At 45.7% G+C, this 14,580-nt stretch overlaps 1 protein-coding gene across 1 annotated transcript in view; it reads right to left on the reverse strand.

Moving 5' to 3' along the window:
- The window catches only part of frem1a (Fras1 related extracellular matrix 1a), a 270,213-nt gene that overhangs the window by 143,217 nt on the left and 112,416 nt on the right, over window positions 1–14,580 (reverse strand). The window contains exon 9 of the mRNA XM_078214133.1: window positions 1,379–1,487. Within this exon, the coding sequence (XP_078070259.1) occupies window positions 1,379–1,487 (109 nt within the window). The remainder of the gene's footprint in view (window positions 1–1,378; window positions 1,488–14,580) is intronic.

Below are 14,580 nucleotides of genomic sequence, written 5' to 3' on the forward strand. Positions count from 1 at the left end.
CCAGTCTTTAAGAAACAAAACAATGGGAGTGGAGAGAGCATCAAGACAGGCTAAAAAGATGTGTATTGTCTCCAGACAAGACAGCCAGTGAAACTCTGCAGGTCCACGCAACTGTGGGAGTTACAAATAGTGTGACATAAACCCAATATCCCTTTCATCTGATATTGATATATCTGAAAGGGATATTGGGTTTATGACCTGCAGAGTTTCACTGGCTGTCTTGTCTGGAGACAATACACATCTTTTTAGCCTGTCTTGATGCTCTCTCCACTCCCATTGTTTTGTTTCTTAAAGACTGGATTAGTTGTAAGTATTCGCATTCCAACCATTATTCATGTAAATTGAGTTTGTGTCTTTATAAGTTCTGTTTGTGAACAGAATTCCTACTCACCTGAAGAAGGGGCTCAGAGCCTCGAAAGCTTGTGTGGCTTTTGCTACCAAATAAACCTGTTGGACTTTAACCTGGTGTTGTTAAACTTCTTACTGTGTTTACCCCAGTCCAACGCCGGCATCTCCACATCATGGTGATTTCAGACAGTCCCAAGATCAACATCTTCAAAATGCTTGCAGCTGCCAGGCAGAAATAAAGTGTAATTTGGACAGGTTCAATTGTGACATTCAAGAGGGCATTAGATGATTATTTCAATAGAAACAATGTACAGGGAAAAGGCAGGGGTATGACACTAAATCATGAAGATGGCAGAGTGGCACATTGGTTAGTACTGCTGTCTCATAGTGCCAGGCACCCAGGTTCAATTCTGGCCTCGGGCGACTGTGTGGAGTTTGCATGTTCTCCCCGTGTCTGATCCAGTTTTCTCCGGGTGTTCTGGTTTCCTTCCTCAATCCAAAGATGTGCAGGTTAGATTGATTTGCCAAACTAAATTGCTCCTTAGTGTCGGGGATTAGCAGGGTAAACACATGGAGTGATGGGGATAGGGCCTGGGTGGGATTGTTGTTGGTGCAGGCTCAATGGCCGAATGGCCTCCTTCTGCACTGTTGGGATTCTCTGATGTTGCTCGCTTGGAGAACTAGTGCAAACATAATGGGCCAAATGGCCTCTTTGTGGGCCATAACAATTCTGTGATTCTGTAGTATCAGATGAAAGGGGATTCAAGTCCAAATAGTCAACAGAGAAGTGGAAGACCAAAGGGCTGAATGCACTCTCTGGGTTAGAGCTTAATGCTAATAGTGCTCAGGCCACACAAACTATTAATACATGTTAAAAAGATTAGCTCTTGTGCGAAAGCACTTCTAAACAGCCTGTTGCGCTAATTGAATCTAAATTGGCAAAAGAGACCTCCTTTCCATGCACCCTTTGTGGACTAAATTCTTCAGTCAGGAACCACAGTTTTACTCAGTTCACCAGATAGAAACTCACCCATGTTCCAGGAAATTCTGGGAGCATTGGTATCAGCTGTCCTTATTGAGATATGCACCATGATCGGTGCACTGTTGCTGAAGTAGGGGTCGTGAACTTCAAATTCTACCTGTTACAGAAATATAATCAAGATCAAAGCTGCCATTAAAATGGGAAGAACTTCAAAAACTATGAAAAGCCAGCACTACTAGTACTAGTGGACTAGTAAAATATGAAAATGTATATGGACCTCACATAAATACACCCCACACAGGAAGCCTGAAAGATTGTGAAAAGAAACAAAGCACGAAACCGTCATATCCAAAACTGAAACTATCCGTATTAAAACAAAAGTAGTCTTTTTCTGTGCTTACTCTATTTAACAGCATGTTTTACGTCAGTGCATCTAAATTTATAAAGTTAAAATGGAAAATGGCAGTGGCTCCCTGATATTAGGTATCAGCAGCTAAGGCTCTATGTTAGCAGGGATCACATGTAAAATTTACTCTTTTATAGGCTTGGAAATCATTTGCAGGGGATAAACGCAATGCTTCTTGGACAATTTTCTATGCTTAGCAATAGAAGTAGAGCAGTTTATATCGTGTTTGCATCCAGGGAACACTCCGTTTCTGGTGCAAAATTGAAAAATGGCAAGAGATTGGACGTAATGGGTAGAACCGCCCTCCCACCAGCAAAATGAACCATGGCAGACCAGGCCCTGGACCTGGGCAGGGGCAGAAGATTTGGCAAGGGTCAAAAAATCAGTTTCCCGACATTCGGAAATTAGGGAAGAATCTCATTCCCTGGGGGGTATTTTACTGTTCCATCTGCCACAGGAATCGTAGTGAGCGAGGGGGCGAACCATGGAAAGGTTTTGTTGACCTCGGGCAGGATTTTCTGGTTATGGGGCAAATGCGGCCAGAAAATCCACCCCCCCGCCCCCCATTGGGAACCCATTTTGCATCTCAGGAATGCTCATTTTCAGGCTATGAGACTGGAATCTTGTTTTCCTCATCAAGTCTTCTGCCCCACCTACAGGACTTTAGACCATTCTGTTTTGCAACTGAACAGTGCTCCCAGTGAGAGAGTCCTCCAGGACTTACCAGGAGCTCGATGCTACCTTCTCCATTGTCAAAACTATTCTTGGAAGACAAGAGGTGCCAGCTTAGAAGATGGTACACACAGAAAGGAGTGAGGGGGACACAAAGGAGTGTGGAAGGCTGCAAAGCAGTGGTCGGGATGGGTAGGGGGGCATTCAGGGAAGGGGTGCATATATGTTTTATAGTGTAGGGTCTGTAGAATCTATGGCAGAATCCAGGAGGCAAACGGGGGGGGAGGGGGGGGGGGGGGGGTGGTGGCAGGGGGTGCAAAGAGGGAATAGTCACAATGAGAATGGGAAGTATGATGTGCTAGAGTGTGTTTTTTGTGGGTGCCGTGCTCATTAGAAAGGTCACTGAAGATGACAAGAAAGGTGGTATGGATAATGGGAATGGGCAGTGTTTGAGTGAGAATGCGCACGGGAACAGATGTGAGCTCCAAGGGGATGGAAGGCATGGAAGTTGACTGTGATGGGGTCCAAGATGATGGGGGATGTTCAAGGGTAGCATAGGGGGAGAGCAAAGGTCACATTGGGTAGGTCAATGATGATGGGAGGAAGTTGGTAGGTTAAAGGGGAGGGTAAAGGTGACAGAGCAATATCCAACTGTGATGCATCAAGGTGGGAGCTGGCTCTTCTCAGGTGGTGGAGTTTAAACACAACTGGACAACTATGGAAACCTAATAATCATGGGAAAATTGTATTTGAGATATGCTCATTTGAAATCCTCACTCTATGGTAAAGCCCACATGGCAGCAAGCTTGGGCTGGAGGGTTCTCATAGCAGCAAGATGTTAAACTGCTGTTCATTTTGAGCCATTTGTCATTAGCTGCAGTCAGTTAGGAATGAAGGGAGGGAGAGAAGTGCATGCCTACAAGGGGCATGGTGGTGAATGGCAACCAACTCAGGATTGCAAACCTCTATCCTCCTAGTTGAATAGTCATACCTGACATGGGCTCATGTGATTATTCTTTTTATATGACAAGGCAAAGTTCCCTTTATAGTGTCTAGCATGCAGCGCAAGCAAGTGGAACAGTATGAGAGGAAGGCTTCTGACACAAGACTTTAAGCACCCTTGTCAAAAACCAATGTCTCCCTGCATAGGTATGTAATAAGAATTATATAATCCCTGCAGTGCAGAAGGAGGCCATTTGGCCCATTGTGTCTGCACCGACTCTCTGACAGAGTGGCTTACCCAAGCCCTATCCCCATAACCCCACGAATTTACCCTGCTAATCCCCCAACCTACACATCTTTGATCACCAAGGGGCAATTTAGCATGGCCAATCAACCTAACCTGCACATTAAGGAGAAGATTCTTCTTAGGGAGAATTAAGGAGAAGATTGGTTCACCAGAATTACATAATTTTAAAAATTAACAGCAAGATAGAACCCAGAGACTTACAAACAAGTGCACTTATATTTACAAGGGCCAAAACTATATACAAAGATTCTACACCTGTGCCACCATTGTGCATTCAAAACTTCTTAATTTTTCTTACTCTACCACGAGGTCTAGGTGCATCCACAACCATCATAGCAGAGGGTAAGGCAGCCGACTGACTGCTATATGCCCTGTTGTCTCAGATAACTTTGGCAAGTGTCCTCTGGGTGTCCAAGGGATGCTAAGTATGTCCTGCCATGGGGCAGGTGCACCCTCCTCGGCCTAACTAGCTGGAGTTGATGGGGTTAGAGGCAGAGGGGATCTGGAGCGGTGGGTAGATGGCCCCGGGTGTCTGGCTAAAGCTCCTCTGCCCCTAGAGTGCCCAAGGGCACCTCCCTGACTCCTTCAGAGGAAGAGCACCAGGACGAAGGTCAAAATGCCCTGTGCCTCCTCGCCTAGCCATTGCTGAACTACACCCAAGGCTACAGGGATATCCTAAATGCATATCCCACAAAACCTTCTGCACCTGGGTCTCCAAGGTGGTCACCAAAGGAGACTTTGACGTGATCATATGCCAGAACCATGACATCAAAAAGCATGCAAGTGGACTCCTCTCCTGAGAGAGGGTCTCTGAAACTTCTGTCTGATGTCCCCCTGCGTCTCTTTGCATCTCCAGCATGTGTTCTGGGTCCAATTGCAGAGGCTCATCATCTGACTCGGACTTTGCAGGGGCCTGTTCTTCAGCAGTACCCCATGTGCCAAAGACCTTGGCTGTCACTGTCCCTGCCTGCTGTGGACACATGTCAGTGAAGTGACCACCAGTAAGTCAGGATGAGTTTACTCGAGAAATATGTGTCTCTGCACTGATGGAGGGTGCAGGTGAATGCTGTGACATCTGTGCAGGTGTAAAATCCTTTTCTTCTTATTCCAAGCAGGCCTGAGGGCTGGGCCTTCATCTGCTGAGGACACTGGTCTTCCCCTTTTCCTATTGGCACCTGGAATGGAAGGAAGAGGGGATGAGTGATTGCTCAAACATTACGCACATCACTCACATTCATGGAGATTAAAGTGACCTGGCCACTTTGGAATTTGCACAACTGACAGGCAGGAATACTGATCACAGGGCTGCCTGAAATCACCATGCTGGGGTGGTCTTCAGGCCTGCCAGGGCTAGAAGGGGCAGTCCAGATCAACCCCTTGCCCCCAGCCGAAGCTCATCCAACACTCAGGACCCTTGAGGGACCCTTTCTCTGCAGCCTGGTAGCAGCAAACGGGTGAATGGCCACTGGACCTACCTCTTTGAGCCCCCACAGGGTCCAAAGTGCCAGGCCAGGATGTCAGTGCTAGGATGCCAGGGGCAGTGAACTGTTGGCAGTGCGAAGATGCATGGCCAGAAAAGAGGCTGACTGGGGGAACTGAGGGAAAAAGGAGCCAGAGTAAGGAGTCTGAAGGGGAGGCGGTGCTGAGTCAGGGTCTGGGAGGCAACGGGGTCTGTGGGGGGGGGGGGGGGGGGGAGCATGAGTGGGGGTCTGAGGGTGGGAGGGGCCTAAATGGTGTTCAGATTAGATAAATCTCATGTCTGCATGGTGTGGTATGGTGTGGTAGGGAGGGGTTGGTGATGCTTCCTCGAGCCTCAGGATCCAACATACCAGGTCCTCACTTGTGGGGACCTGTATGAAAGCCTGCCCCCTGCTGGCAAGGCAGGTGAATAGCGAATGCTATTTGAATCGGGCTTCAAGCCCATTAATTACATTTAAAGTAGTGAATTTTTAATATGTATTGGGTTCCTGCCCTCTATGAGGCGGGCTGGGAGCTTCACAGCAGGTTTGCCCATTTTTGTGGCAATGCCCAGTTCTCCAGGCCATCACAATTCATGATTGGAGCTAACAGTCCCGGTGAATCGCCCCTACATCTTTACATGTGGGCTATCTTCTCCTGCTTAAAGACAGATGGATTAAGTATGTGCACATTGGCTGAAAAAGCTGGTCAGAAATTGGTAATTTTGCAAAAAGGTAACTCACCTCGTGACTCCCCAAAGCCTATCCACAATCTGTAAAGCATAAGTCAGAAATGTGATGGAATACTCTCCACTTGAATGGATGAGTGCAGCTCCAACACAACTCAAGAAGCTTGACACAATCCAGGACAAAGCAGCTTGCTTGATTAGCATCCCAGCCACCACATTAAACATCCGTTACCTCCACTACAGATGCATAGTAACAACTCAACAAGACTCCTTAGATAGCACTTTCCTAACACACGAGCTCTACAATTTAGATGGAAAATGGCTGCCAGCACATGGGACACCACCACCTGACTTGGAAATATATCACTGTCCCTTCACTCAAAATCTCTAACAATACCAAGGGTGTACCTACATCACAAGGACTGCAGCAGTTCAAGAAGGCAGCTCACCGTCACTTCCTCAAGGATAATTAGGGATAATCAACAAAAATGATGGTGTAGCCAGCAAGACCCACATCCCCAAAGAAAAGCTACTAATATCCTATCTGCTGACCATATTTTGATTTCATTTGATTTAATATTGTCACATGTATTAACATACAGTGAAAAGTATTGTTTCTTGCGTGCTGTACAGACAAAACAGACCGTTCATAGTGAAGGAAACGAGAGAGTGCAGAATGTAGTGTTGCAGTCATAGCTAGGGTGTAGAGAAAGATCAACTTAATACAAGGTAAGTCCATTCAAAAGTCTGACAGCAACAGGGAAGAAGCTGTTCTCGAGTCGGTTGGTACGTGACTTCAGACTTTTGTATCTTTTTCCCGAAGGAAGAAGAGAGAATGTCCGGGGTGCGTGGGGTCCTTAATTATGCTGGCTGCTTTGCCGAGGCAGTGGGAAGTGTAGACAGAGTCAATGGATGGGAGGCTGGTTTGATTGATTAGGCTAAATTCACGGCCTTTTGTAGTTTCTTGCGGTCTTGGCCAGAGCAGGAGCCATACCAAGCTGTGATACAACCAGAAAGAAAGCTTAATATGGTGCATCTGTAAAAACTGGTGAGAGTCGTAGCTGACATGCCAAATTTCCTTAATCTTTTGAGAAAGTAGAGGCGTTGGCGGGCTTTCTTAACGAGAGTGTCGGCATGGGGGGACCAGGACAGGTTGGTGGTGATCCAGACACCTAAAAACTTGAAGCTCTCGACCCTTTCTACTTCATCCCCATTGATGTAGACAGGGGCATGTTCTCCTTTACGCTCCCTGAAGTTGATGACAATCTCCTTCATTTTGTTGACATTGAGGGAGAGACTATCGTTGCTGCACCAGTTCACCAGATTCTCTGTCTCATTCCTGTGCTCTGTCTCGTCATGGTTTTAGATCCGACCCACCATGGTGGTGTCGTCAGCAAACTTGAAAATTGAACTGGAGGGGAATTTGGCTGCACAGTCATGGGTGTATAAGGAGTATAGTAGGAGGCCGAGAACTCAGACATATGGGGCACGGTGTTGAGGATGATCGTGGTGGAGGTTGTGATTGTGGTCTGAGTTAGGAAGTTCAGGATCCAGTCACAGAGGGAGGTGCCGAGGCCCAGGCCGCGGAGTTTGGAGATGAGTTTTATGGGAATAATAGTGTTGAAGGCTGAGCTGTAGTCAATAACTAGGAGTCTGGCATAGGTGTCCTTGTTATCTAGGTGTTGCATGGTTGAGTGGAGAGCCAGGGAATTGGCGTCTACTGTGGACCTGTTGCAGTGGTAGGCAAACTATAGTGGATCCAGGTAGTCCGGGAGGCTGGAATTGTTTCGTGCCATGACTAATCTTTCGAAGCACTTCATAATGATGGATGTCACAGCCACTGGCCGATAGTCATTAAGGCACGCTGCTTGGTTTTTCTTAGGTACTGGGATGATGGTCGTCTTCTTGAAGCAGATAGGGACCTCAGATGTGTGAAATCCCTCTGGACTCTAATCCCTATACTTATAAGGGTGTGGGTTAGCAGTGTGTAAATTTTTAAGTCTTACCCTTGCAGGACAGATGAGATTATTTATCTGTTTTCTCCACCTAGGGTTGTCCTGCCTGGTCAGACAGGAAGGTCTTTTGCTCCCATCCATTGGAGAGTGGACAGCCTTCCTTTCCTCCATGGCCTGGAGGAGAATCTCCAGGGAGACATTGCTGAATTGTGGGGCTGGAGGTTGTTGCTTTCTCATAGACATTCTGTGCTAGAATCTGAAGATCCTGGTCTGGTGATTGGATGGCTGTCTGGGTACCTTTTAAATATGATACCTAGACCTGAAGGTCGGGAGAGCAACTTCCTGCCCACCTCACCATGCGATTCAATATGATCCTGTGGCTACATAATTAACCAGCTAAGCAGCGCAAGATTTGTCATTATCACCCACCTGCTCTCCAGTGGAGGTCACTTGATTTCCCACCCCTCCCACCAAACTTAGTCCTGAAGCAGAAAATTCCACTTAAGTATGTTCCATTGGGATCTCCCAAGCTAGGTGGTTGCACTCCAAATAGGTGCCTAACAAGACCTTTTTCTGCATTTCCCAGGAGGTACTCATTCCGTTTGGCACACAGAAGAACTTTGCATTGTTGTTATTTGCCTGATGCAGTAAGAAGTTTAACAACACCAGGTTAAAGTCCAACAGGTTTATTTGGTAGCACAAGCCACAAGATTTCAGAGCCCCAAGCCCCTTCTTCAGGTGAGTGGGAATTCTGTTCACAAACAGGGCATATAAAGACACAGACTCAATTTACATGAATAATGGTTGGAATGTGAATACTTACAGCTAATCAAGTCTTTAAGATACAAACAATGTGAGTGGAGAGAGCATCAAGACAGACTAAAGAGATGTGTATTTTCTCCTGACAGGACAGCCAGTGAGACTCTGCAGGTCCAGGCAAGCTGTGGGGATTACAAATAGTGTGACATGAACCCAATATCCCGGTTGAGGCTGTCCTCATGTGTGCGGAAGTTGGCTATCAGTTTCTGTTCAGTGACTCTGCGCCATCGTGTGTCGTGAAGGCCGCCTTGGAGAACGCTTACCCGAATATCAGAGGCTGAATGCCCGTGACCGCTGAAGTGCTCCCCAACAGGAAGAGAACAGTCTTGCCTGGTGATTGTCGAGTGGTGTTCATTCATCCATTGTCACAGCGTCTGCATGGTTTCCCCAATGTACCATGCCTTGGGACATCCTTTCCTGCAGCGTATCAGGTAGACAACGTTGGCCGAGTTGCAAGAGTATGTACCGTGTACCTGGTGGATGGTGTTCTCACGTGAGATGATGGCATTTGTGTCGATGATCCGGCATGTCTTGCAGAGGTTGCTGTGGCAGGGTTGTGTGGTGTCGTGGTCACTGTTCTCCTGAAGGCTGGGTAGTTTGCTATGGATAATGGTACATACTCTTGCAACTCGGCCAATGTTGTCTACCTGATACGCTGCAGGAAAGGATGTCTCGAGGCATGGTACATTGGGGAAACCATGCAGACGCTGTGACAATGGATGAATGAACACCACTCGACAATCACCAGGCAAGACTGTTCTCTTCCTGTTGGGGAGCACTTCAGTGGTCACAGGCATTCGGCCTATGATATTTGGGTAAGCGTTCTCCAAGGCGGCCTTCACGACACACGACAGCGCAGAGTCGCTGAGCAGAAACTGATAGCCAAGTTCCGCACACATGAGGACGGCCTCAACCTGGATATTGGGTTCATGTCACACTATTTGTAATCCCCACAGCTTGCCTGGACCTGCAGAGTCTCACTGGCTGTCCTGTCTGGAGACAATACACATCTCTTTTGCCTGTCGTGATGCTCTATCCACTCATATTGTTTGTATCTTAAAGACTTGATTAGCTGTAAGTATTTGCATTCCAACCATTATTCATGTAAATTGAGTTTGTGTCTTTATATGCCCTGTTTGTGAACAGAATTCCCACTCACCTGAAGAAGGGGCTTGGGGCTCTGAAAGCTTGTGTGGCTTTTGCTACCAAATAACCCTGTTGGATTTTAACCTGGTGTTGTTAAACTTCTTACTGTGTTTACCACAGTCCAACGCCGGCATCTCCACATCATTTGCCTGATAGCCAGATGGCGAAGGAAGAAATGAGACCCAGGCACAACTTGCAATAGATTAATTCACAAAGTGAAACAGTACAGGTATATGTTCTCCTGACTCCCTTCTACTCCCGTGCCATAAGTATCTCACTATACGTGCTTATGTAACCACACAATCAATGCCCTCCAACTGTAGCTACTTCCCAATGGATACAATTAACGATTGTCTCAGTAAGTAGGGGTTCAGGAAAAATAGAGAAGGAAAGCAAGAAAGAGAATCGATAGCATTGATTTAGGGGAATATTAGGATGCTGCACAGTGAGGATGCCCAGATGAGTCAAGGACAGAATATATTTGATTCAAGTTAAGAAACAATAGAAGTACCATTCCTCTACTCAGCCCATTCTATAGGCCACCAACTAGTGGGGAAAATATAAAAGAACGAAATAACAAAATTAGAAATAACCATAGTTACAATGGGAGGAAGGAGGGTTTAATTATCCTAATATAGACTGGGATGGCAATGGTGTAAATGACAGATAGGGAGGAAGAAGAATTTCCAAAGTGTGTTCAGGAGAATTTTTCAGAGCTGTATGTTTTCAGCCCAATCCCCGATCCATGCCAGGATATTTGTCCAACTTGCTGTTAATGAAGGAGGAAGCATTGTTGAGTCTATTTCTGGGGAACAAGGCAGGGAAGTTCAAACAAGTGTCAGTGGGGGAACATTCAATGGGCAGTGATTGTTGTAACATGAGGAATAAATTAGTTAAGGAAATAGACAAGGATCTATCCAGAATAAAAGTAATTAATTGGCTCTGATCTAGAGAAATTGGGATCAACAATTAGCAGGCAAAACTATAAGGGAACAATGAACTGTCTTTAAAGAGGAGATGGTTCGGGTATCGACATGGTGTGTTTCCATGACAGAGAAAAGGCAAGAGAAACAAAGTCAGAACTCCTTAGATGCCAGAAAAATAGTAAGATGAAGCAGAAAAGGCTGCGTGTGATAGAATCAGTTTGGCAATCCAGAAGTGAGCCTGAACAAATAAATATAAAAAATCCAGACTAGAAGCAAAAGTGAAGAAAGAAATAAAGAAACAAAGAAAGAGTACGGGAAGGGACTGGCCATGAACATAAAATCTTTTTTTGGTATATATATATAATAAAATGGCCATAAAATTAGGGGTCAGGACTACTTGGGACTAAAAAGGAGATTCACACATGGCGGCAGAAGGGATGGCTGAGATCATAATGAGTACTTTCCATCTGTCTTTACCAAGGAAGATAATGCCAAAGTCATGTTGATAAAGAAGTTAGTTGAGATACTCCTGGGTTGAAAATTGATAAAGAGTAGTTGTGGAGAGGCTGATGTACTCAAAGGTTGAATCAGTCACTAGGACCAGATGAGAGGCAACCAAGATACTGAGAGAAGTAATGGTGGGTATTAGTATAGCACTCATATAATCCTCAAATCCTCCTTTGGGCAGTGCCAAAGGACTTAAGAAAATTGCTAATGTTACACTTTGTTCAAAAATGGGTGCAAGGATGAAATTAGCAAAGCTTTTAGAAATGATAATCTGGAACAAAATTAACAGCAAGTTGGACAAATATGGATAAATTAAGAAAAGCCAGCATTGATTTGTTAAAAGCAAATCATGTATAGCAAACCAAGCTGATTAACTTTTTTGATGAGATAACAACGATGTTAATAAGGTTAATGTGGTTAAGATGAGGTGCATGCTCTTCCAAAAGGCATTTAAAGTGGCGCATAATAGGTGCATTAGCACATTTCAATAAAAGGGATAGTGACTGCTTAGATATGAGGGACAAGATGAGATCGCAGAGTACTTGGAAGTGCATGATAAAGTAGGACTGAGTCAGCACGGCTTTGTCAAGGGGAGGTCATGTCTGACAAATCTGTAAAAGTTATTTGAGGAGGTAACAAGGAAGTTAGATAAGGGAGAGCCAGTGAACGTAATTTATTTGGATTTCCAGAAGGCCTTTGACAAGATGCTGCATAGGAGACTGTTAAATGAGTTAAGTGCCCATGGTGTTAAGGGTAAGATCCTGGCATGGATAGAGGATTGGTTGACTGGCAGAAGGCAGAGAGTGGGGATAAAGGGGTCTTTTTCAGGATGGCAGCCGGTGATTAGTGATGTGCCTCAGGGGTCAGTGCTGGGACAACTTTTCACAATATACATTAACGAATTGGAGGAAGGAACTGAAGGCACTGTTGCTAAGTTTGCAGATGATACAAAGATATGTAGAGGGACAGGTAGTATTGAGGAAGCAGAGAAGCTGCAGAAGGACTTGGACAGGTTAGGAGAGTGGGCAAAGAAGTGGCAGATGGAATACAATGTGGGAAGAGTGTGAGGTTATGCACTTTGGAAGGAGGAATGAAGGCATAGACTATTTTATAAATGGGAAAATGCTTAAGAAATCAGAAGCAGAAAGGGACTTGGGAGTCCTTGGTCAAGATTCTCTTAAGGTTAACGTGCAGGTTCAGTTGGCAGTTAGGAAGGCGAATGCAATGTTAGCATTCATGGCGAGAGGGCTAGAATACAAGAGCAGGGATGTACTTCTGAGGCTGTATAAGGCTCTGGTCAGACCCCATTTGGAGTATTGTGAGCAGTTTTGGGCCCCATATCTAAGGAAGGATGTGCTGGCTTTGGAAAGGGTCCAGAGGAGGTTCACAAGAATGATCCCTGGAATGAAGAGCTTGTCGTATGAGGAACGGTTGAGGACTCTGGGTCTGTGCTAGTTGGAGTTTAGAAGGATGAGGGGGGATCTTATTGAAACTTCCAGGATACTGCGAGGCCTGGATAGAGTGGACATGGAGAGGATGTTTCTACTAGTAGGAAAAACTAGAACCAGAGGGCAGAACCTCAGACTAAAGAGACGATCGTTTAAAACAGAGATGAGGAGGAATTTCTTCAGCCAGAGAGTGGTGAATCTGTGGAACTCTCTGCCGCAGAAGGCTGTGGAGGCCAGGTCATTGAGTGTCTTTAAGACAGAGATAGATAGGTTTGTGATTAATAAGGGGATCAGGGGTTATGGGGAAAAGGCAGGAGATGGGGATGAGAAAAAAAATCAGTCATGATTGAATGGCGGAACAGACTCGATGGACCGAGTGACCTAACTCTGCTCCTATGTCTTATGGTCTTATGGTGGACAACATCCACCCCCGCACCCACCACCCCCCTCTCCTCCACCCCCTCATTGTTGTGGACCAGCTGTGAACCCCACTGGTGGGAACCTTCACCGGTGAGGTTGGAGAGCCAAGTGAGCCTGGACAATGGCATCTGGAGCTCACTAAACAGATTTAAATGAACTCAAGAATATTAAAACCAGCCTTGCACCATTCCCCGGCTGCCAGGAAGATCACGACCTGCCAGCTGCTGGCGGGAATCAGATTTTTTTGTCTCCCACTTACATTTCCCACCCCATTACACTGGTCGAGTAATGTAGCGGGATGGGAAAATCGGACCCATGAAGTTGGCCGAGTTACAGGATACAGAGTGGTGGTCAATCATTGTAGTGAACTCAACGAGATATGAAGAAAAACCTGAAGACACTGGATATTGCACTGGATAATGGGCCAAGACAGTATTCCAGGAATAGAACTGAAGGCTTTTGCCCCAGAACTAGATGTGCCCTTAACCAAGCTATATCAGTGTACAGCTACAGCTCTGGCATTTACCCGGCAATGTGTAAAATTGCCCAAGCATTGCTTGTCCACAAAAAGCAGGATCAATCCATCCCAACCCTTCTCTATTGTCAATTGTCAGCATAGAGATGAAAGGTGTCAGTGACAGTGCTAGCAAGCAGCACTTCCACAATACTAATCTGCTCACCAATGCTCAGTATAGGATCCATTATAGATACTTGACACCTGACCTTGGTCCAAACATAGAAAAATGAGCTGAGGTGAGAGTGATTGCCCTGTCAAGGCAGCATTTGACCAAGTGCAGCATCAAGCAAAACTGAAGTTAATGAAAATCAGTGGCTGATTGGTAGGAGATAGAGGGTGATGACAGACAGCTGCTTTAATGACTGGGGGCCAGTGTCCAGTGGCATACCACAGGGATCCGTGCTGGGCCCCTTATTGTTTGTCATTTATATAAATGACATAGATGACTATGTGGGGTGTAGGATCAGTAAGTTTGCCGATGAGACAAAGATTAGCCGGGTGGTTAACGAGATGGTCAAATGGGCGGATAAGTGGCAGATGGAATTTCACCCTGAAAAGTGATACACTTTGGAAGGAGTAATTTGACAAGGAAATATACTGTGAAAGGTCTGACACTAGGAAGTTCTAAAGAACAAAGGGACCTTGGCGTGTTTGCCCATAGATCTCTGAAGGCAGAAAGGCAGGTTAACAGGGTGACGGAAAGGCAGGTTAACAGGCTGGTGAAAAAAGCATATGGCACACTGACCTTTATCAATTGGGGCATAGATTATAAAAGCAGAGGTCATGATGGAATTGTATAGAACTTTAAAAGGCCACAGCTGGAGTACTGTGTGCAGTTCTGGTCGCCTCATTGTAGGAAGAATGGGAATGCACTGGATGGGATGCAGAGGAGATTCACCAGGATGTTGCCTGGGATGGAACATTTAAGTTATAAAGGGAGGTTACATAGGCTTGGGTTGTTTTCTCTGGAGCAGAGAAGACTGAGGGGAGACCTGATTAAGGTGTTCAAGATTATGAGGGACATGGACAGGGTGGATAG

Source organism: Mustelus asterias, chromosome 6 (genome assembly GCF_964213995.1).
Source record: "Mustelus asterias chromosome 6, sMusAst1.hap1.1, whole genome shotgun sequence".
Taxonomy (NCBI): Eukaryota; Metazoa; Chordata; class Chondrichthyes; order Carcharhiniformes; family Triakidae; genus Mustelus; species Mustelus asterias.